This window comes from Equus quagga, chromosome 11 (assembly GCF_021613505.1).
Source record: "Equus quagga isolate Etosha38 chromosome 11, UCLA_HA_Equagga_1.0, whole genome shotgun sequence".
In the NCBI taxonomy this organism is placed as follows: domain Eukaryota; kingdom Metazoa; phylum Chordata; class Mammalia; order Perissodactyla; family Equidae; genus Equus; species Equus quagga.
Genome location: NC_060277.1, coordinates 53,733,154 through 53,757,596, shown reverse-complemented (window position 1 = coordinate 53,757,596; position 24,443 = coordinate 53,733,154). Strand labels below are relative to the sequence as shown.

The 24,443-nt window shown below is 39.5% G+C and overlaps 1 protein-coding gene across 4 annotated transcripts in view; it reads right to left on the bottom strand.

Moving 5' to 3' along the window:
• Nucleotides 1-7,684: 7,684 nt before the first annotated feature.
• Nucleotides 7,685-24,443, bottom strand: part of FILIP1 (filamin A interacting protein 1) — a 193,039-nt gene continuing 176,280 nt past the window's right edge. For 2 of the 4 annotated variants that reach the window (XM_046676377.1, XM_046676380.1), the window contains exons 6-7: nt 23,104-23,327; nt 7,685-11,392 (exon numbers count right to left, since the gene is read on the bottom strand). In XM_046676377.1, the coding sequence (XP_046532333.1) occupies nt 23,121-23,327 (207 nt within the window). In that variant the 3' untranslated portion in view covers nt 7,685-11,392; nt 23,104-23,120. Of the gene's footprint in view, nt 11,393-21,410; nt 23,328-24,443 lie in introns of those variants that run through there. The other 2 variants (XM_046676381.1, XM_046676379.1) reach the window with 2 other exon arrangements.

The following is a 24,443-nucleotide window of genomic DNA, read 5'->3' as shown; positions in this document are numbered from 1 at the left end:
GAGTACACTCTTTGACATGGGTCTTAGGAGGATCTTCTCAAATACCATGTCTACTCAGGCAAGAGGAACAAAGGAAAAAATAAACAAATGGGACTACATCAGACTAAAGAGCTTCTGCAAGGCAAAGGAAACCAGGAACAAAACAAAATGACAACCCACCAACTGGGAGAAAATATTTTCAAATCACATATCCAATAAGGGGTTAATTTCCAAAATATGTAAAGAACTCATACTACTCAACAACAAAAAAACCAAACAACCCAATCAAAAAATGGACAGAGGATATGAGCAGACATTTTTCCAAAGAAGATATACAGATGGCCAACAGGCACATGAAAAGATGTTCAACATCACTAATCATTAGGGGAATGCAAATCAAAACTACAATGAGATATCACCTTACACCTGTTAGAATGGCTATAATTACCAAGACTAAAAATAACAAATGTTGGAGAGGATGTGGAGAAAAGGGAACACTCATACCCTGCTGTAGGAATGCAAACTGGTGCAGCCACTATGGAAAACAGTATGCAGATTTCTCAAAAAATTAAAAATAGAAATACCATATGACCCAGCTATCTTACTACTTGATATTTATCCAAAGAACTTGAAATTAACAATTCAAAGAGACTTATGCACCCCTATGTTCATTGCAGCATTATTCACAATAGCCAAGAAGTGGAGGTAACCCAAGTGCCCAGTGACTGATGAATGGATAAAGAAGATGTGGTATATATATGTACAGTGGAATATTACTCAGCCATAAAAAATACAAAATCAGGGGCCAGCCCCATGACCAAGTGGTTGAGTTCACTTTAGCAGCCCAGGGTTTTGTGAGGTTGCATCCTGGGCACGGACCTAGGACTGCTCATGAGGCCATGCTGAGGTGGTGTCTCACGTGCCACAACCAGAAGGACCCACAAGTAAAACATACAACTATGACTGGGGGGCTTTGGGGATAAGAAGGAAATTTTTTTAAAGAAAAGTCTTTAAAATAAAAAAAATTAAATTAAAAAGAGCAAAATTATCCCATTTGCAACAACATGGATAGGCCTTGAGGGTATGATCTTAAATAAAATAAGCCAGATGGATAAAGACAAATGCCACGTGATTTCACTCATATGTAGAAGATAAACACATGGACAAAGAGAATGTTTCGTGGTTACCAGAGGGAAAAGGCATTAAGGTGAGCATAAGGGTTAAAGGGGTACATGTCTATGGTAACTGACAAATAATAATATACACCTGAAATTTCACAATGTTATAAACTATTATGTCCTCAATAAAATAATAATTTAAAAACACAAGTAAATCCAAAATGGTGGAGCAGGTGCAAACCCAACCATCTGAAAGGTGTATATAAATAGCTTTTGGAGGGGAATTTTTGTAGGAAATTTTCATTTTTTAGTTCAATTGCTGTGTTCAAGCCAGTGATCTAGGTAACCAGAAACATTGAAGGAAAAAATATTGAATAACTATTAAGTAACTGAAAAAATTAAGAAGATGAAACTGAAACTGGTCTGTTTAGTGTTTCGCTAAAACGTGGCACAGATTTGCTTGGGAGACTTCTTTGAGTATTTGCCAGTGCCTTAGCTCTCTAGCTTCTAACCACATTCAAACCATTCCATTCACATGCATAGCTCAACAATGTTTAGGAAAGCTGAAGACAGCTGAGAAGTGTGCCACAGTTTTTACTAGCATGAATGTCAGAGAAAGTTCTTAGGGACTGGAAAGAGTTTGAATTGTTTTCAGTGACTGGATGGTATTTTTGCTTGTTTATGTTTGGAGGGAAAAAATCTTTTTTTCCTATTCAGTTAATCATGGCAGCTTACTTTTGAGAATTTTAATGGGACTAAATAATATTCACTTTTAAGTATTTGGGAAGATTTTCAGGAAAAGATTGATGTAGAATCTGTATAATAAATTTAATTTCTTATATTCATTGCATCAATAGCTGATGCAATAAATAAATGTATAAATAAATAAATATAGTGTATTTATTAAACTTTTTCAGTTAGGCATTTATGAAAATCCTTTTGTTCTCACTCTGAGAGATTGTCTGATTAGCCTGAAGTTATCGGTGTTGTGATGAAAGATTTTGCAAGTTCATGAATAATCTTAGTAATCAGAAATACAAGTCAAACAAGATATTTTAATGGTTACTCACATTAGAGGAATGAGCAATGACACCAAAATTCCTTAGCAGACAGCCTAAGAACTTTGTTTTGGGAAGGAAATAAGGTTTCATTCTTATAATTCCACACTTTCTTTAAATGAAAGAGAAAGAGACCTCAGACTTCATGACTTCCACTGTATAAAATCTCTCAGTTGATTACATTCCATGGAGTGTATTTTTATGATAGGTGCCATAAATTATAGTGTGGGGGATCAGAATTTGCTACTCCCGAAAGTTGTCTCTTTGGCTTGATTATTCATAAGAACAAAAGACTGAGAAAGAAACTTTGACCTTCCCCCTAACTACCTAAAAGAACTTAAGATGGAAAGTCCTGTCCCAGGAAAGAGCTATCACCATAAGATAGCTATAGTATAATATAAACTAGATGTGGTAGACAGGAACCTATCAAGGGCCATCTAATCACAGTTCCCCCCCCCCCCCCCCCCCCCTGTCTCTGCGAGGCATGGTAAACATTCATTTACCAAACATTTGCTTTTTCATCTCTATGTAAACTGCCTTCCTCCCCTTTGAAGTCCCAAACTACTACCCCCAACATCCTTTTTTGTCTTTAGCTGAAGATGGTATTTAAGCAGGTAGCTTTGGCCATTTTGGTGAGTTACCTAGTTTTCTTGGGTCTCTTCTATGTATATGTGTTATTAAATTTGTTTGATTTTCTCCTGTTGTTCTGTCTCATGTCAATTTAATTCTTAGACCAGCCAGAAGGACCTAGAGGGTAGAGAAGTATTCTTCCTTCCCTACAAGGAGAACACTTTTTTTAGTCAATGGAACTAAATATTTATGACAACAAAGACCAAGACCTCCAAGGACTTCCCTCTGAGCTAGGAGATCAACATGCTGTTCCTCAATATCATTTTTATTGTCACAGAATCTTCTGTGAAGAATAATCTGCACTCACTGTCTTTGATTGCTAAACCAGTCACTCAGCAATCCGCTGCTCCTCCACCTCAAACCCCACCTCCACTGAAACTGCCTTGCTGGCTCATTCCTACTCATCTTTCAAGATTCAAATCAGTAGCCAATTTGAAGAAGCTTTCTTTGTCCCTTGGACTGAGCTTAAAGCTGCTCTCTGAGCTCGAGGCAACTTATCCAGACCTCTAGACTTGCATTTACCATAATATTGAAAAATATCCTGTTTACATCTATCTTTCCTACTAGAGAAAAGCTTCTCAAGGTCAGAGACTGCTTTTATTCATTTCTATATCTCCAACACCTGACAAAGTGCCTAGGACATAAAAGATATTCAATAAATCTTGTTTAACTAATCTGACCTACTCTCAGTGAACTCACATTTTAGTGGGAGAGATAACTTGCCAACAAACAATTGAAATATAATGAGGTCGGTCCTATATAAGATGTGTGCACAAGACATTATAGGAGGTCTGAAGAGGCACCACACCTCATCCCCTCTATGATGTCAAGAGCTAAACCATGAGGAAATGGGTGTTAAAGTCTGAGTGTATGATACTGTGATTGTGGGGAATCAGAATTTGCCACCCCAAAATGTATCTCTTGGGCTTGATTATTTTTAAGAACAAAAGACTCAGAAAGAAACTTTGACCTTCCCCCTAACTGCTAGAAGAATTTAAGATAGAAGGCCTATCCCAGGAAGGAGCTATCACCACAGATAACTCCAGGTGTGGTAGACAGGAAGGCACCTAGCAAGGCCTATTTTATCAAAGTTCTCTTTCAGGTCCCATTGTCTATAGATGGCCCAGCAAACATTTGTTTACCAAACACTTGCTTTTCCATCTCCATGTTAATTGGCTGCCTCCCCTTTGCAGTCCCAAACCACCACCCTCAACATCCTCTTTTGTCTTTAGCTGAAAATGGTGTTTAAGGTGGTGGCCTTGGCCATTTTGGAGAACTCCCCAGTTTTTCTGGGTTTGTCTGGTGTATACATGTTATTAAACTTGTTTGACTTCCTCCTGTTATTTTGTCTGATGTCAATTTAATCCTTAGGCCGCCCAGAAGAACCTGCAGGATAGAGGGATAGTTCTTCCTCCAGCACGTGAGTTACAATAAGGAATACACACAGTCATCTCTCCATAGCCATGGGTTCCACACCGTTGGATTCAACCAACACAGATCAAAAGGCCTGTGATGGCTGTGTCTGTACTGAACACGTACAGACTTTTTTTCTTGTCGTTATTCCCTAAACACCTCCGTATAACAACTATTTACATAGCATTCACATTGTGTTAGGTATTATAAGTAATCTAGAGATGATTTAAAGTATACGAGAGGATGTGCATAGGTATACACAAATACTGTGCCATTTTATATAAGGGACTTGAGTATCCATGAATTTTGGTATCAGAGGGGAGTCCTGGAACCAATCCCCCGAGAATACCAAGGGATGACTCTATTTGGTCTTGGTCTCCCTTTCCAGCACAGAGCTCCTAAAACCCTTGGAATTTCCTAAGTGATGAGAGCAGTAAGGGTGTCTTGTTATATTAATGAGGTGACATTTGGAAAACACCTAAGAATGGGGCCGGTTGCCAGTGGAGCCAACATGTGATTAGAGGGTTGGCACTTTCAGTCGCACCCCTCAACCTCTGAGAAGGGGAGAGGGGCTGGAGGTTGAAACAATCACCAATGACCAGTGATTTAGTCAGTCATGACTATGTAATGAAGCCTCCATAAAAACCCTAGAGGGGAGGGTTTGGAGAGTTTCCAGGTTGGTGAACACATGGAAAGTTTGGGAACGTGGTGCACTGGGAGAGAGCAGAGAAGCTCCATGCCCTTTCCCCATATCTTGCCTATGCATCTCTTCTATCTGCATGTTCCTGAGCTATATCCTTTCATAATAAACTGGTAATCTAGTAAGTAAAATGTTTCAATGAGGGGCTGGCCCCGTGGCCGAGTGGTTAAGTTCACGCGCTCCGCTGCAGGTAGTCCAGTGTTTCGTTGGTTCGAGTCCTGGGCGCGGACATGGCACTGCTCATCGAACCACGCTGAGGCAGCGTCCCACATGCCGCAACTAGAGGGACCCACACGAAGAATATACAACTATGTACCGGGGGGTTTTAGGGAGAAAAAGGAAAAAAATAAAATCTTAAAAAAAAAATGTTTCAATGAGTTCTGTGAGCCATTCTAGCAATTAACCAAACCCAAGCAGCGGGTAGCGGGAACCTGATTTATAGCCAGTTGGTCAGAAGTACAGGTAACAACTTGGACTTGCAATTGGCATCTGAGGGGAAGGGCGGGCGAGAGGCAGTCCTGTAGGACTGAGCCCGCAAACTGTGGAGTCTGATGCTATCTCCAGGTAGTGTCAGAATTGAATTGAACTCTCTGACACTCTGCTGGTATCCAAGAATTGCTTGGTTGTATGGGTGAGGACTCCCCTCCCCACATGTTGGAATTGGTCTCAGAACACCAAGAAAAGATTGATATTATAGTCACCACCCAGGAAAGAATGGGATCAAAAATAAAGGAACAATGAGAAAGTTGAACCTTGTACTACACTTATTATTAATGATTTACAAGACCCTGGCTAATCATGTTCTTTTTCTCAAGCAAGATCTTAGATCGTTGCCCAGGAAACAGAGATCTTGTACCCTCCATTTCTCAGAGGTAATCCATTTGTTAGCTTATATAGTCCATTTGTCCCACAGCCTACTTGCACCAATGCTCTATGTAGGAAACAATGCTTGGCCTCTTTGTGAATCAAAAATGACTGAACACACTTCTCTTGTTGGGGTAGCATAGACCATCTGGTGGTCTGATATAATGAGGGCCTTTTGTCTTTGCAGAGAGCGTATCTTCCCTTCTGATCAGTGATTATTGAGAGTCTTTTCTTGTTTAATCCAGATATTCTGCATCTGAAACCTTCAGTGGGCAGAGGTTTCCACAAGGGAAGAATCAATTAGAGGAAGATCTAGCACAGAATATCCCGGCTCAGCTAGTATTCCTAAAGGAGCAACCTTTGGGGTTAGGAGTCAATAATCAGGTGCCTACAAAATACCCTGCCATTTTGACTAAACATATGCCTTGCTCCCAAAGAGAAGAAAGAAGTGCCCACGGCGTGTGAGAAAGGCCAAAAATGAGAATGTGGTTATGGTCATGGAAAATGTCTGTGAAGACTGGGGGAAAGGAGATAAGACAGCTGGAAGGAGAATGGGAAAAGGCCTCTCCCTAGAAGGAATTATATTGCCCTTTGCTAACATTTATCCAGTACCTTGCAAATCCTGCCTTTAAGAAGCTTACAGGCAAACTGGGGAAGACAGCTTTCTACACCGGTGCAGTCAATGTAAGGCAGAATAGGACAAATGGACTCCTGCAGGGAAAGAAAAGGATTTTCTCTTTAGAGATGCTTATCTCTGAAAGAAATGCTGGAAATAATGCCAGGAGAAGCTAAAGGAGGACTGATTATCTTTACAGACAAATTATCTGGGAGCTCCAGGGATCTTGGTTGCAACTGTTATCTGTGGATCAGGTCGCTATGTCTGGAACCACATAGTCAGTGAGGGCTGCCCCAGTTGAAGGGAGGCCTCAGTGCTTGACCTCTCTCATAGGTTCCTTGAGGTGTCATTAAATACAAATTTCAAAAGTAGATTTTAATTGACATTCAAAAAAAAAAAAAAACAAAGAAAAGAGTATGGCGCAATGTGCCCTGTCGCCAAGAAGCATGGGGCCAGGGAAGTTACTCCAATTTCTCTACACAAGGGAAAAGCCTGGTGCTCATTAAAGGGGGACTCCAGCCCAGGGCTCAAGGTGAACAAATCCATTTGAGCAAATATGGTGGAAATCCCGAGACCCCTTCCCCTTCGTGGGAAGTCATGAAATGAACAGACAATGACTTTTAGCCAGTGCTGTTAAACCAGGGGCACCAAAGGGGTCCACTTCTCCAAGAGAGGCCACAGAGCTTTGCTGTGGATGAGACATCTACAACTTTCCTGTGGATTCTTTGTTTAAATATCATCCTTGCCTGTTTTTTTGATATGTATATCTTTAAATAATAAACAGGAGAAACCCATTCCTTTGTCCCAAATAAGGCAAAGGTAAGTTAGGATTGGCTATGGCTATGACCACCATTATTGGTACAAGGCTAATAAATAGGAGGTCAGAGCACAGGCTCACTATCATCCTCATCCCACTTTGCTGAGACCATCACCCCACTGCCTCTGCAGGAGCCTGGCTGTGAACTGCTGGCAAACCTCGGGAGTGTTTGCCCTAGCGAGTAATCTGCTTCTAGATTGACAGCAGAGGGGAGTGGAGTGAGTGAGTGACAGTGCATTCGGTGAGGATCAAGGGGTGAGGAAAACCCTGTAACCAGTTTCCATCTTGATGTCTTGTGGTTTTCATCTTACTAAAGAATCAAACTATGATGTAACTCAGAGGAAAAGCATCTCTCATTTTGGCAGATCTGCTGTACCTCTTTTGCTTGTTCTCAGTGACAAACACTAACACCATATTTTTAAGAAAATATGAAATGCGGAAGTGAAAACTATTTTAAAGCAAACAATTTCAAATAAAAAGAAGGTTGGCTACTCATTTTAAATTATTTTAATTTTATGACTATTATGTTCCAACTCAAAGAAGAATATTGCACAATGCTTTTATATCACAATGGTTATTTTTCTCACTCTGGTGAGATTTTCATAAACATAGTTGACTTTGGAAATAACACAGAGAATGTCTTAATTGGTTAAATAATTTCAATAACCTGTGAAGAACTGAAAGCAGGATATTACATTCGTATAAAAGACAAGTACACATCCATGAATTCACTTGGCTGTAGTGAAAATAATAAACTTCTCATGTACTTAATAAAACTTAAAGAAGGCAAAATTGAGAATGCTGTGAAAATAGAATGTAACTCCATAATTTTTCAGTGCACTTTTTTTGCTTTTGAAAATCCATTAAACCTGCAAGACTTTTAAGAATATCTGATCACAATGTAAGCCTCTTATATTGGAGAAGCTAACATCTGATGATTTAAAGCAAAATCTAGATTACATAAATACAAATCTGCACTGTTGAAATAACAAAATCTGTGAATGGTAAGGTAAAATTACCCAAATAACATAAACAAAAAGCAATCCCAGAAAATAAATGTATCATGTCGTGACACCTATAAACATTTCTGTTCAAATTTACGAATCTGCAGCATTCTCCTTAGGTAACACAGTTGTCATCATCAAGTTATGGAGTAAATGCTGAATATTTAAGAAAATAAAATACTAATGGGCACTAAGCAAAGTTAATTCCATGAAACTCAACAATTTTTGTTGTTGTTCCTCTTTACCCTCTAATCAGTATTTTTAGCAGAGGTGTAGCACTGGAGTCCAGGGGGGAATATATGTGTCAGGTGCCAGTTACATTTTTTTAAACTTCTATTTTGCATTTTGTTATTTTTAGAATTGTTGCTTCTCACATTCGTGAACACAGCCTACTTTTGCTATGTTTTTTATTTCCAGGAAGAGTCAACCACAGCATAAAGAGAAAGCATGCAAACATATTTACATCATCTAACACCTCATTTACTCTTGCTCTGTCACTGATTTTTAGAAGCTGTGAATTATTTCAATTGTGTTGGTGTGTCTGTTAATGCTTAAGCTAGATATTCCACAACATGAATTTTTTTTTATAGTTTTCCTAAGATACAATTAATTCTTCACATTTTGTGAACATTCTAGGCATCTAATATCTGGAATATTTACTGTATCCGCTATGTTCACCAAACTCTAATATTTCATGAAATACTGGGGAAAAAAATCTGTGCAGAAGATACCCTCAAAAAACTCTCTAATCAAAAAGAAAAGAGTAAAATAATGGATTAGTTCAATTTTTGTGCCTTAAGCTGGAAACACTGATTATGATTATATTTCCAAAAACAAAATTATTCCATTCAAAACTAATTCTCATTCATATTGATGATTGGAGAGTTACTTACAATAAAAGATATAGAAATACTATGAGCCTAGGATGGTGCGAAGATTGCATGTGGAGGCAAATTTTTCAACTGGAGTGGATATTGGGATATGACCATTTGTGATCTCGTTTGTTTATTCATTGGATAAGGATATGACTATTTGGTGTTTTCTATTTTCTGTTAATTTTTAATATCCTATTTTATTTTAAAACAATTTTCAATTAATTTTACTCATCTGTCACTCAGGTTCCATTTGAGTTTAAGCAGAGGACTTAATCAAAGCATAGGCAGAGAAAAGCTCAGCATCCATCCAAGTGATTCTTATTGAACCATCATTCTCACTCCGCATTGCAAGGAACAAATTTCATTATAAATCCGGGAGAAATAAAAACTTTAGATCCAAATATACATAAATTACTTGCAATATGTTAAAGTCAAGAAGTCAAATCTCTTCATAGCCTTTTCACTATTAGTGTAATAAAATTCCCACAAGTTGAGAAGAAGTTATTTGCTTCAAGTGCTAATCTGTGATGTATCAGAATATTTTTGCCATCAGAAGTATAAACATTAGCAAATAGGGATCTTAACTGTGAATCAAAATATATAAGAATACTAAATAAACCCCTTTTCTAATTGAAAATGTCATTACTGTTCAGAAACACTTTCAGAAAACAAAACCAATAACAATTTGTTAAATCTTCACACATACACGCTCTAGTTTTCTTAATCAGTAATTGAAAGCCCTGCAGGTTATGTGATGTGTTCATAATCATTCAAACTAGGACAAACCTACTGTAGCATTTCTTGTACTTAGAAAAATCAAAATAATTTTACATAAAATATAGTTATTTAATTTATAATACCTACTGAATATGATTTGCTAATTCCACAAGGTATACCTTAACACCTTCCAGAATTACATAGGGGAGGAAATGCAAAATTAATTTTTCTATTCTGAAATTCAGTGTGGACTCCCCTTTATGGGCATATAAACCTGGGTGCACCCTCTGGACTGGAGAAATGGGCCAAGAGTATTACATGTGTGGTTTTTGGTTATCCTCATAACATTCAGAAGCATTCTTTCTTTTATCTCAGTAAAGTTACATAAGCTTTATAAAGACCTTCTTGAAAACATCTCCACATTAACAAAGGCTTTTAAAAAAACCTATGTTACTAGGGTTTCAGGTAGACTTTTTCACTTAAAACTAAATTCAACAGCAGCTCCAACATTGAGTTTTGAGTAATGCATGTTGTGCTTTTTATCTTTAAAGAATGTATTCTCCAGCCTATATGTGATTATGAAAATCTGTCCAAATCCTATGAATCAAGAAAAAAAGAGTTATTTATCTGGAGATTTCTCTCACCATTTTTTTAAAAGACACTGATATTATCTAGGTCAGTTTTTATTTTCAGGCTTTCTTTTGGGTAGATTGTGAGAAATATCTTGATCTCACAGTCCTTATGAGAAGTCCTGTACATGTAAGTAAATAAGCAAACAGAAGTAGAACTGAACTGCCAGTGGAAGCCGTTTTTATAGCCCTCACTGGTTAAACTCATACATTTCCTTTTATTAATTTGTTCCATATGAAAATCAGTTCATCCAGGGATTTGGGCACAGAAAACTACAAAGAGCAGCTTTAAAAACTGGCTTTAAGTATTTCAAATTAAACTCTTAAATCAGAGCATTATTTGCTAGTGTTGAACCATGATCAGAACCACGGCATTGTGTGAGCACTAATACAACTTCTTCCAGAACCTCTTGCTTCTGTTTACCTCTTCAGTTCACCCCGGGAAATATAGAGAATGTTGTACTTTCTTTTCTTCAGAAAGAACAAATTGATAAAAGAAAATAATTATAGGTTACTGGGTTGAATGCACCAATACCAATATTTTGAAGAACTGATAGTGTATTCTACAGATATATGTGCCTTAGACTATGAAAAAGGAGACACTTTAGGAAAAAAAATCACATTACAAAGTGTATTATAAAAATAAATTACATAGCATGTGCCCATGGACCTGAAAGCTTTCAAAAGGAGCAGAAATTACTTTTGACACAAAGATTGAGTTGCTCTTGCTACCTGTTTTCATATTATCAGCAACACCATTTTCAGCTTTTACATTATATCCTCAAAAAAAATTCACTGGAAGAAGAAAAATATTTCCAGTAGTGATCAGTAGCATAGAGGACCTTAGTGACGACGAAGGGTTGTAGAGATACTATCCGTTCAACAGGGATTCAGAGGAGGTGCACACGCAGTGTGTGCTTGGTTTACCATTTCATCTGGAGTTCATACGTAACTGGTGAATGATGATGCTTTCTATAAAGAGAAGAAAGATAACGGCATTTTCAATTAAACTGGAACTCAAATCAGTAGTTTATGTGAGGATCAATACCACATCATTTCACTAAAAGACCATGGACGTTAAACAACAAAACAAAAGCAGATACATGAGCCCAACAGCTTCTCCTGCAGTTCTTTACTATTCCTGATAACTTCTTTATATATATGGCATATGTGCTTTTCCCTCAAAATTCTTAAAGCCTTTTAGAAACTGTGATATTCTGACAATATTAGATCGATTTTACACAAGGAAAGATCTGAACACAAAGACAGTAAGTACTTTATGTAAGTCCCATAGTGGGAATCAAACTAATTCCTAGAAGGAACTCTTGTTCTTCCAGCCTCACTCTTTCTGTTCTGAACAATATTCACATACTTTTAATTTCTTTATGTGTGTGGATTTGAGTTTTAATAAGGAAATATTCATTTTTTATTCCTAAGAAGTCACTAAACACAGGTGACTCACTTTTGTCTCTGCTTCTTTTTGCATAATTCTGTATGTGCTTTTAAATCTAGATTCATTCTTATAACAGTAAATAAATACATTGAGATAGTAATTGGAACAGTAGCAGCCATATTATGAGTGTGTAATATTTATATTTACTTGATCAATTTCACTTTTTATACTAACCTTTATGCCTTCGTGAACCTTTGCCATCATTTTTTTCATTCTATCGTTCAAGGACTATTTACTGAGGCCCCACTACGTGCCCCCATCACTGTGCTAGGCATGGAAATACATTAGTTAGCAAAATGGGACAGAGTCCTGCCATGACTGAGCTCATAAAGACCAGAGAAAAGAAACGAGTGAGCCTCAGTTTCTCCACCTGGAAGACATGTTACCTCCCTGTCAACATTTGGCAGTGTTCTAAGTATAGAAACTAATGTCAAGGTTTATCAAGAACATGAGGAAACTGCCATCTATTATTTTCACTTTAATTGCAAACACTTACTATTTACATTTTATTTTCACTTAGGTAACTAACATCTAAGTAAATGTTAATTAAAGCACATTATGTCATAGACTTATAGGTTCGCACTAATTATGTACAGTGGATGATCCTCTGTCAAAAAGAAAATGTTTTCTTAATTTGGTTTCATTAACTTTACTTCATGCTGACCACTAGGTGGAGATATTTCCATTCCTTCCCTCAACCTCTCAAATTGAATTTGGGGTAAAACAGATATGAAAGCAGAGTAAAATGAAATATATAAATTTTTTATATACTTAATATTTAGCTATCAAGGTCTTGTAAAGCTTTTAAGACATACATATGATTTTTCACTATCCCAGAAACCCTTAAAAATCGTTCTCGTTTCTTCCACTGGAAAATTGTAGCTTCAAATGCTTTCAACACCTAAAAATTAACATATCAAAATCTTCAGGCAAAAACTAAAAACACTAATTAAAATGTTAAGTAGTTAAAAATCAAGGTCTAAGAATTAAAATGTTATTTCTCATTCAACACTTTTTATAATTTCTGTAGTAGGTTTCAAGGAATGAAAAAGACTAGGTCTCAAATCTCCTTTGTAGAATTAAAGTATCTTTCCCATTTTCCTCCCTTAAGAAAGCATAGAAAACATAGAATTAAAAGAGTGGATCCAGAGTTGTTCTTATTGTGGATGTAAGCAGAATGCGGAGCCTTTGTTTCCTCCTGCAGAAGGAGGCTGTAGGAGATCAGCTGGGGGCTAACATTGTGTGTTGCTACAGTACCTGCTTCTCTCACCTCTAGGGTGCAGACCTCACATCCTGGAGTTGCCTTCTCTTAATCCTAGCGCTTGTAATCTCCATAATAATAGCAGCTTTTCAGAATTAGTAGTTGGTGAAAATACATATGGAAAAAGAGTCCATACATAGAAGAAACAACATCTTGGACCATCATATTTTATTATTATATTTAAATTAACAAACTGATAATCCATGCATGGTATATATACTAACGCTATTAAGCAGATTATGACATTAAAAAGAATGTCTCAAGAATACTTGACAATGCCAAATAACAGAATTTATCTTATTTAATTCTACTTTATAAAAAAAGATGGTATTTAATATTTATGCACATAAACTTTATTTAAAAGAAGACAATTAAGCCCAAGTTATTTTGTTTTAAATACAGGGAGATATATTTCATCTTGTTTCTAGGGATAGTAAGACAAGATTTATATAATAGTGGCTCTATTAATTGAAACATATCTATACTTTCCCCAAATCTGTAAACTGACTCAGATGAGAATCGCCCAGCCAATATACAAAATTGTGAGAAATAAAAAATGTTGTTTTAAGCCATTAAATTTTGAGGTGACTCATTACATAGCAAAACTATCTGATACATGTGAAGTTCACGATTGCCAGCAAAAAAAAGAAAAACAGCTTTGGGAACTAATGCCATTATTTATGTTAAAAAGAAAAAAAAGGCCGTATTCCCAAGTCTCTTCATGTCTTTTTATGATTTAGTACAATATAATATTATGAATTTTATTGACGTTACAAAGTCAGTGAGCAAATCTTATTCCATCCTCTACTCTGTCTTAATTTCATCTCAGAATAAAACCCAAATATAGGTCATTTGAGGCTTCTCAAATGACTTCAATAAAATCAAGGATAATTCTGCAATAATTTTTCTCTTTTTACAGATACTATTTTTTTGACATTAGTAATTTGTAGAGTATATAACAGGCAGATTGAGACCAAAGGCTGGCCGTAGTTAATTACCACCTCTGTCAGCAAACTCAAAATAGCAAAGCATTTAAATTTGGGGTCCTCTGAGGTGCAGACATTTAATAATATAATTTCTTTTTTTCTAATTGGAAGAAGAAAAAAAGCTTCTAAATCTTAATCAACATATACACATGGGGACACTGGATTTTTAAGTATTTTTGACATTAGTAGTTTACCAAAATGCACTTACAGACATTTTCCTCTATGTCTTCCTCTCAAATGTTATCTTGATGTTTTTTCCTTAAGAAACTTCAGGTAACACATTAAATACACAGTTGTATTTATTATCCTATTGCGAAATGATGTGGTTTATGAATTCATTCTTTTATTCCACTAGCTATTAGATAACTTCCATGGAAAGAAAGTTCAACATATTATCGATTCCTAATTACACTTGACTTCTGACCTTACTAACTATCCATCCTCCTTGGGTGGTATCTCAAAACTCTTGGCCAGCCAGATGACTTGAGAGCCAAAGCTGTATACACAAGATGGGATTGAGGGAGAAATTGTGGGGAAGACTGTCTCTTGAGTGCTAGAACGGGACAACCTGCCAACAAATTGGAATTCTGATTCCTCCCCGGAGAACTCCTTGGCTTTAGAGGAGGAAAGATGTACTCCCTGGAAGTCAATGCCTTCCTCCCAAGCAATGCAAATGGTTATTCTCTGCCAAACTCTCTGCAAGGGAACGCTTGAGCTCTGAATTTTGAAAATCTACTCTAGTAGGTGAGACCAAATCACTTTAATAGGTAACCTCAAAGTTCACACACCAAAGACGAAAAATAGTAGAAGTTCAGTTTATAGCAGGACTTTGCATCAGCTAACGGGGCTGCTTCATCCACAGGAAACTGCACCAACTCACAGAAAACATTTCCTCCTGGATTTTGCATCAGTTTTGCTGCCTGATGGCCTGCTTCCCAGGTTCCACTGCTGCCTGCCTCCCAGGACCTCTTCCTCGGGGGTTCTTCCTCTCCACCAGCTACCAAACCCCAGCTTTGAACTTCCTGCCCACAGGGTGATTGATCCACCTGCAAAAATGTCCTACATTCTGCGCACCTTTTAGAGTGGAAATGCCTGGATATTATTGACTTTTGGGGTTCTCCTTTTCATAAACTGCTGTTATTATCACATTCAGAAATTAATCAGAGTTCTCATAAAACATCTGTTTTAAATAGGAAGTCCAATAAACTTCCTCTGTTGACTTGGACTTGTATTCTTTCTTTTGGATTCAGCTCAGCTAATTAAAAATATTTCTGCTAATCAGTTCTGTCATTTGCTTGAGGAAACTTTTGAACCAAATGATACAAACTCTCTTGGGTGTTTCTCTACCACCTAATAGTTTATTTGCTTCCTTCCAAAACATTTCCCACTCCATCATCAGCCCAAATCATATCCTTACTCCCCAGGTTGCAGGAGTTACCAATAATCACAGTTTTGACTGGTAACTTCTTTTTCAGGCAAGCTAACCCTTATCTCTCACACAGATTACCGTTTCCCAGATGCAAGCAAACTGAAACTAGTTCTCCCACATATAACACTAATTGTGAATGAAAACTGAACGGTGGGAAATAGGTACGTATTGAGCCAAGCATGCTCAGGTTCTACCTGTGTGGACACAGATTCTAAATGCCGGGTTGAGCTAAGTCTAGGCTGGTCACAGAATAGCATGGAAAATAACATTATGTGTGAATATTGAGAAGGGCATTGTGCTTTTCAGGTAAAGACAATAGTATTCATCAAAGCACCGTTAAGAGAACTTTTACACATATAGTTTCTGTGTAGATATCTCAATATCTCAAAATCCTTTGGCAATATTATTTTGGCCCAGTGAGTGTGTGTGTTAATTTAGTCTATGTATGAATATGCACTTTGCTCATTTGAAGTAGTTTCATCATATGAAATAGCGAATAATGTACTGGGAGAAACTGAAGACTGACATATTGATCCAAATCAAAGATTAGAGATGTCTAATCTTAGGTTAGACATCGCTAAACCTCAGGGCTTTTCTTGTTTTGTTTTTGTTTTTCATTGTTAATCATAGAGATAATTATCTTCTTGACCTCTAAAGTTCAGCTCTAACCAGCACTTGACTTCCAATTCTGTCCATCACACATACATAATATTAGCATAAGTAGAGAAGCCAAAACTACTTTTGCTAGATAAGCAATTAATCATTAGTTCTTAGGAAAAGCGTTATGAGAGAATCTTTTAAGTTGCTTGCTAAACAATAGTGAAGCGTATCATATTATGACTATAAGGAGGAACACCAGAATCATAAAAGATTTTAGCTAAATGCTAAACCAAAAGCCAGGGTAAGGTGATCTACCAAAGGGTACGTAACCTCACCCTGGTCTCCTGGTTTTCAGTTCTATCTCAGGTTTCTAGTTCATTGTTCAGCAATCCACCTTCTCTGGATGTTCACCTTGATATCAATCCTAAATCCAAATCCTGCTTATTGGCGATGTTGTTTGGTCCTTTATTTATTTATTTATTTTTTAAAGATTGGCACCTGAGCTAACAACTGTGGCCAATCTTTTTTTTTTTTGTTTTTTCTGCTTTATCTCCCCAAATCCCCCCCCCCGGTACATGGTTGTATATCTTAGTTGCAGGTCCTTCTAGTTGTGGCATATGGGACGCCGCCTCAACATGGCCTCACAAGTGGTGCCATGTCTGCGCCCAAGATCCGGCCCCTGGGCTGCTGCAGCGGAGCACGCGAACTTAACCACTCGGCGACGGGGCTGGCCCCTGTTTGGTCCTTTAAACTGAGAGCCTCTCTGACCTGTTTTAGAGGGTCCTTCATGAACCTGAAGAGAATGACAAATCACCTGAAACTTTCTCTTTCCTGGAGTGCCCGCCATGCTTCTCTGGGGAATCAGAGAGGTTGAGGAAGGGGCCATTTGTAATTCATTCAAGAATGTTTATACTTCATAGAAAGCTCTAGGGCCCCCTCGTTCTCCATAAGTGTGATGGCTTCAGAGGCAAGAACTCCCCAGTCCAGGACTTCTAGCTGTTTTGCATCCATTACCTGCCATGGTGCCTTTGGAAGGAAATAGAAGTAACTTGCACTATCCAGAATGACAGTACCTGGATTTCCTCTAATTCCATCTAATTACCTCCATATTCTCACATATTTGTCAGTTCCTTCCACGTCATTCCCACAGGTTTGCATTGAAGACAAAGGGAGGAAGTAAGAACACCTTTCTTCCCCAACTTCCAGCCATCCTTCAACTGCTGGGGGTTTTTTCTCTACAGTAAGTGCCAAGTTTTTTACAGCAATGAACAGGCTTTACACCCCAGGTTAGATTCTGAAATCAGGGTTCATCTTCCCAGTGGATGCAAGGTTTTAAAAGAGATTTTGAACAGAGAAGGGCACAAGAACCAGAAAGAAAAGTACAGGAAAGGGCAATCCAGGGAGAAGGAGCAAGTTGAGCAAGTCAAGAAGAGGTGGGCTGGCCTGCTATGCAAGCCATTCTGTGGGCCTGGGGGCAAGAGTCCAGACATCGGAAAGGGAGGGATGCTCAGAGGAGTGGGGTAGAGAGCCAGGCCAGAGAAAGCCTCGAGTGCCAACCCAAGGAGTTGGCATTGTATTCTGTAGGTAACAAGGAACCTTTGGAGGGTTTTCAGATAGAGGAGTGGTATGATGACCTTGCATTTTGGAAAACAAAATGAAAAATGAATCAGAGAGTTTGAGGCTGGAGATTACGAGACCAGTTAGCAGAATTTCAGAGTAATGCAGATGAGGAGTAATTAAAACCTCAACTCAGGCAGCAGCAGGACATATGAAGATGTGAGTTCAGCTGCTAGAGGAGTTAGGGGTTAGAATATGCGAGATTTGATGGGTGAGGGAGAAGGAGGAGCCTAAAACAGCTACCAGGTTTCTAGCTTTGGTGACTGAGTGGGTCAGGATACCCCTGCTGAGGTGGGGAATAATAAGAGGAGGAGAGGACTGGGAAGAGGGAGGCAGGAGGTGTTGCGAATGGCTTTTAAACAAGGTAAGTTGCAGACATACAGGACAGAGTTGGATGCACATTTGGAGATAGAGGTTTGGTAGTCATCAACATTTGGGGGATAAATTGAAGACATGGGAGTGCATAAAATAACCAGAACGAGCACGTAGTGTAGGAAGATGGCTTTTGATAGAGATGAGGGGAACTACAACCCTTAAGATGTATGCATAAAATAAGGAGCCAGCAAGGGAGATTGAGGTGATACAGAGAGGTCAGAGGAAAACCAAAGGACATTAGATGGCTTGGTCACGGAGGGAGAAGAGCATAACCTCAGACTATGTTGATCCTGAGATTTACTTTCTGAAAAAACTAAGTTCTGGACCTTGGTAGAAGAACGAACAGCATAGACTGAATGCAGGAGAATGAAAAAGTTTACACACTGAACTGTGGGATTCTCCATCTCACCTACCCTGGCCTGTTCCCTGGATGCAGGTAGCCTGCCTCAAGGAGCTTACTGGAGGATTTTTCTTCTCTGTAGAAACTACTGGAAGATGTACTTCAAAAGACAGACAGATAGGTAGATAGATAGGTAGATAGGTAAATAGAAAGGCAGACAGACAGGTGGGTAAGCAAAAGAAGTAGAAGATAGGAAATCCAGGAAACAGGATTGAACACAGGCAGCAGGACAACAGCTGAGCAGCAGCCTGGAGGCCAGCAATCCAGACTAAGTAGGGAAGCAGAAGGCTGGATCGGGAGGCCTCCAGGGAAAAATGAGAAACCGATGTGTCTCAGCATTTGGAAAATTACGAATAGGCGTTTGGCAGATCTATTGGAGCATTTGGAAAAAATAAAAATAGATACATAGAAAACCAAGCAGGTGAAAAATTAAAGTGATTATTCTGTGGAAGGGGGGAAAAGCGGTAACAGGCAGGAAACATAATCATAGTACACTACTTGGCTCAGCAAGGAACAATGTTTAAATGTACACTGTAAACATACAAATATATGAACATGCAAATACAGACTGCTGATTTATCAAAAACTGTGTTACGTAATCATACTGGTAAGTTGGGGAAAAGAGAAGAGGGGGCACAAGAAAGTACTAAATCTTCAACAATCGAAACAACAATGGGAAGACAGAAGATATCTAAAATTGATAAATAAAAAGTCAGAGTACAAGCATATTATTTAGCAAGATGGAAGAAAGTATCAGAATAGCTAAGAGTTAGAAATTATTTTCTCCAGGGAGCAAAACTGTATTTTCATTGTCTTTTAGCACTGGTTGATATTTTAACTATGAATACAAATTACTTTAACAAAATAAAAAGTAATTAAAGAATAAATCGGAAGCGTGGAAGTGGAAGCAGCAAAGGTTGAGTGTTCTTGTCATTGGCTTAACCGGGCAGGAAGGAGACAGGGCAGCAGCTATGGAGGATTGCACAGCTGAAGCAAGAATTGTGCTCAAATGGAAGAGGCCAGAGCACCCTCATGCCCTGTGTGGAGGTAACAGGGGAAAAGGAGAAGTTGAAAGAGCAGGAGATGAGGAGGTAACCACTGACGACTCCCTGGAGGAGGAGGTAGGAGGGAAACACTGAACTTCATCTGGGTTGGGGAAATTTTGGAATCCTATGCTCTGGTTTACTGGGAACCCTCTCTGTGCCCATCTTGTTACTTCTTCCCTCTCTGCCTCCAGCCTCCCATATGAACATGCTCTTCTTATCTGATGTCCCTGGAGTTTTGCCAGTCAGGAAAGTTTTACTCTTTCCCCAGTATTCTGAATCTATGAGGGAATGAGAAATTCAAATATTTGTATATCTTACATTTTTGGACATGTTTTCATTTCCCTGAAATTATACTCTTCCCACACTACACATCAAAGCTATTTCTTGACTTCTTTCTTGAAGACATTCAAGTAAGCGATCCGGTAACACCCTACCTTAATGAATACACCAAAATTTCTAGAGAGCTCCATTGCCACCCATTAATCTGTCCTCACTGAAAATATAAGAAAAATGCCAGTAGAAACTAAATGACTTTGTTTAAGCAGGTGACTTAGACAGGAAGGTCATTTTCAAGAAATGCTAAATACCCTTAGGGCCGTGTCCCAAACGGGAACGTTTCTGGTGCTATGACTGCTAAACGGCCACCATTGTAGTGTGCTGCGATAGTCAACACAGGAAGATCATTCTCAGGTGGGGAGACCAAGGTGTCGCCTGTGGCGGCCGACTGTGCGCTGCACATGCCCAGGGGGCGCCATCACAGTGAAATCTGTGGAACGGCACCCCCGCCACTCCCCAGGGTGGGACCTGAGCAGCAGCTGTACACAGCAGCCCCGGTGAGACCCCTTTTATTTTCCTACACAACACTCTGTTCCAGGATAGGGAAAAGGCTCAGTTTTTAATCCCACTCATTCTTATAAAAGCACATGAAACTGCATCTTACAAACATTGTACTCACAACTGGAAGCTGGAGCTGGAGTGCATTTAACCCTCCACCTCCTATCCCCAGTGGATTTCATTTCTAATACGTGGTTTAAAAAAAAACTATCCAAGAAATGTAGAGTTGGTTCTAAAACTACAAAGAAAAGCCGCCATGGCGATTGCTCTTTATCTTTTCTGAAAAGGGAACATGTGTTGTTCTGACAAGTTTTCTGAGCAGGTGTGTTTTGCAGTGGCTCCGTTCCAAGATCCAGATGCATGAACATCCTGTACATGCACCATTAAGCCTTTCAGAGGCTCTCCCTGCAGACGGTACGGACTTCTAGGCAGAAACAACGTAAGCACGGGGTGAGCAGGTGAGAACGAGAACAGCGGCGGTGACAGGAGGACCACGGTACACATCGCTGCAGGACAGCCAGCAGAGCCAGAAGGAGCGCAGTGCTTCCGTCTTCTGACACCTTCATCTGCTCCATTACAGTATCTTTTGGTACAGTAACACTAAACCCTCACTGCCAAGGAGGCAATCGAGAAACAGTGAATATCCTTGTTTTTCAAAGGGATGGCTGTCCATGTTACAAAAGGGGAAAAAATTCCCTTTTAAAAAAATACAGGTCAGTATTCGAAATAGCAAGATCTCCTGTTTAAACTTGTTCAAATTCATATTTCATAGTCTTTTTTTTCTTAGTGCCTTTCTCCTACCTTGAAATCCCATTTTTTTTTATTGTTTGTTTTTTTTTAAAGATTGGCCCTGAGCTAACATCTGTTGCCAATCTTCTTCTTTTTTTTCTTCTTTTTCTCCCCAAAGCCCCCCAGTACCTAGTTGTGTATTCTAGTTGTAGGTCCTTCTGGTTGTGCTCTGTGGGACACCACCTCAGCGTGGCCTGATGGGTGGTGCTAGATTCATGCCCAGGATCCGAACTGGCGAAACCCTGGGCTGCTGAAGCTGAGTGTGTGAACTCAACCATTCGGCCACAGGGCCAGCCCTGAAATCCCATTATTATGGTGCGTCTGCCGTGGTTGTTCAACAATTTTTTATACATATCTACTGAGAACTGATGGCCTGCAGGCACAGAGGTCTCCTTGAAGTGACGGAGTACAGGAGGCCACCCCCACGGCTGGAGTTGAAGCCCCAGCTCGGCAGGGACAGGAAGCTGGCACAGAGAGAGCTCAGAGAGGCCTCTTTACCATGAAGCAGATGATTCGCAGGCGAAAAACCAATCATATCTCTTTGTAAAAACTCTGCCTTTTCCCAAATATCAAGAGCAGTGACTATCAAATAATTTCGGTGCCCTCACAATTCAGAAGTGAAAAAAATAACCTGTACTTTTGTAGTTGTTCTATTTTTGGAAAGTTCACCCAATTGGCTGAAAAATTTCCACAAAGGTGCTGCCTCTGTGAGCCCTCAGATGCTAAGCTGCAGGTTATTGGCCCTGGGCTCACTGTGGTTGTGTGACTATGCAGCAGTGTCCACTTCAACACGTTAATCTTACAAAGACACCTGCCATTTTGCATTCACACACTGTTTCATGCTTATTAAAACATGCTTAAAATTAATGAAAATGATAAACACACAAGTAAAACTGACAGGAATAATAATAATTCACTTCTCCACACCACACACACAATCATGAACTGGTTCTATATTTGCAAGTAAAGTCCACATTTAACTGAGGGAAATATTTGAATTCAATTAAGCTATGCATGCTGTCATTTTTCTCTCTTGGCATTAAGGTCTCAGAACTTACTTTCCTCCATTTTCTATCCATCACAGCCTCTGTGGTGCTATAAGGGCCATCAGCAGCTCTGCTCAAGCTGCTCCCCAGGCTCAGTGAACTGCACACTGGCATGGGTACGAGTCTGGCAGGGACGGTGCCAAAGTCACTGTCTGTGGAATTCTGGGAATATTTTGGCGATGGCCAAAACCTCTACAGTACACACAGACACACACAAATAAGTAAAACTCTGTTTTTAGGATTCCATATTTCATTTCCATTTTATTTTACATTCAGATCACCTCCTGAAATTGTCTCAGGGGCTTTCATTTTTGCAACACTTTAGAGGTCCAGGCTCTGTGATAGCTCAGAGATTTTTTTTCCAGCACATGAAGCAAATTCAGGATTTGATAGAGGTAAATGAAAATTGCTAAACTATTTCCTATTTCATAATAGAATTTTTGAAAAAACAATTATTGTGGAACAAGGGCTATTAAATTTGATTTACAATTAGGAAATATGGGGGCTGGCTTTAGGATATGCTCCAGCCCCCATATCTTACTGACAAAGAAACTGGGGCTCTGATGGGTTAACTGATGGCTCCACTTTCTAGATGCAAAACTGGGACTAGAAGTCAGGCCCTGCCTCAGGCCCAGCAACCTCAGCAAAGCACACAGCAAACAGTAGTTTTGATAGTTAGTTCTGTTCCCCAGCGTCCAAACAAATTCACAAAATAGGAAAGACACATGGCTGTTAGTTGATTATTTTATAAACAAAATATTTAAAACTTCAGTTAGTACATGTAAAGAGTTGGCACGAACAGACGAGGTTTCGTCTTCACGGCACCAGTAGCATCCGCACAACATACCCCCTCCGCCACTGCCCTCAGCCCTTCCCCCCTCCAAGAGAGGTAGCGCTGCCGGCTGCAGATTTCTTCAGCTCTATTTTCATAGACTGAGTCTCAGCTCGAGGCTCGAATTTGGTCAGATTTCCTGCTCCTGGGGCTGCCACTACTGGCTTTCCTGCTTTCATACCTTTTGACATAGGAATGCGGGTGGGTGTAGGCCGCTGGGATGACCCGTCTTGTCCTGACTGTAGAAGAGAAAATACAGAGAAACAGGGAGATCTGGGTGAGTTTCCCCTGGATAGCCATCAGTCTGAACAGCAGCAGGACGCTTGCCACACAGGATCCCCCAGAGACAGCCCCTCTCCAGACAAAATTAGCGTCAGAAGCTTGGAGTCGGTGTCTAGTCCACTGTGACGCCTCCCTTTTCCCTCTCCTGAAACATCTGTGCCAAACTTCTCTCTTTTCTCAAGGCCCTAACCCACCTCCGCCACCCTGACTGAAGAGGACCTCAACTCCTGTTTCACAGAGAAAAGAGAGGCCGCCTGGCATCGACTCAGGCAACTTGACTCCTACCGTCCTCCAAACTACCTCCACTTTTCATCAGTTGAGGCCGCCCTCCGCTCTCCCTTCACCTCCTGACCATGCCAGATTCTCCTCACTTTTTATTGTTCCTGCTGATGACACCCTCCTTCCTGAAGCGCTCCTAAGACTCTTCTCCTGTGGTATCTTACCTGAGTCTCACCCGTTCACCTCCTGTCTCTGACGGCTCCTCTTCGGTCTCTCCATAGCTCCTCGTTCTAGCTTGCCTGCCCTCTAAATGTGGGTGTCACCATGCTCCATCCTCAGCCCTCTTTTAATTTTTGACATTCACCCTGAGAATCACCTCAGTTATCACTCATGTGTTGATGAGCCTTAGGACCTGGAGTCTTCAGTGCTCTCGGGTAATACAGATCTGTATTTCCAACGACTTGCTAGACATTTCCAGTGTCCCTCGGGCATCTCAAATATAACATGCCTCAGACATGACTTATCTTCTCCCCTGAACAGTAGTCCCCCATGTTCCTCATTCTGTGCACCCATACAGCCTAGCCAGAAACTTCAGAGCCACCATCTATACCCAATTTGTCATGGAACCTACAATTCTATCTTCAATATATCTCTGTCCTCATTTTCACTACAATAGTTCAAGCCTACACTATCTCTGGCCTAGAGAATCGCAACAGCGTCCCTGTCCTTAGCCTCTGTACCCTCCAATTTATCTTTTGAACTGTTTTATAGACATTTCTTTCTAAAACATAATGTAATTTTTAAATCATCATTACCCTTTCAATGGCTCCCTTTGTCTGTTTATGACATGAAAT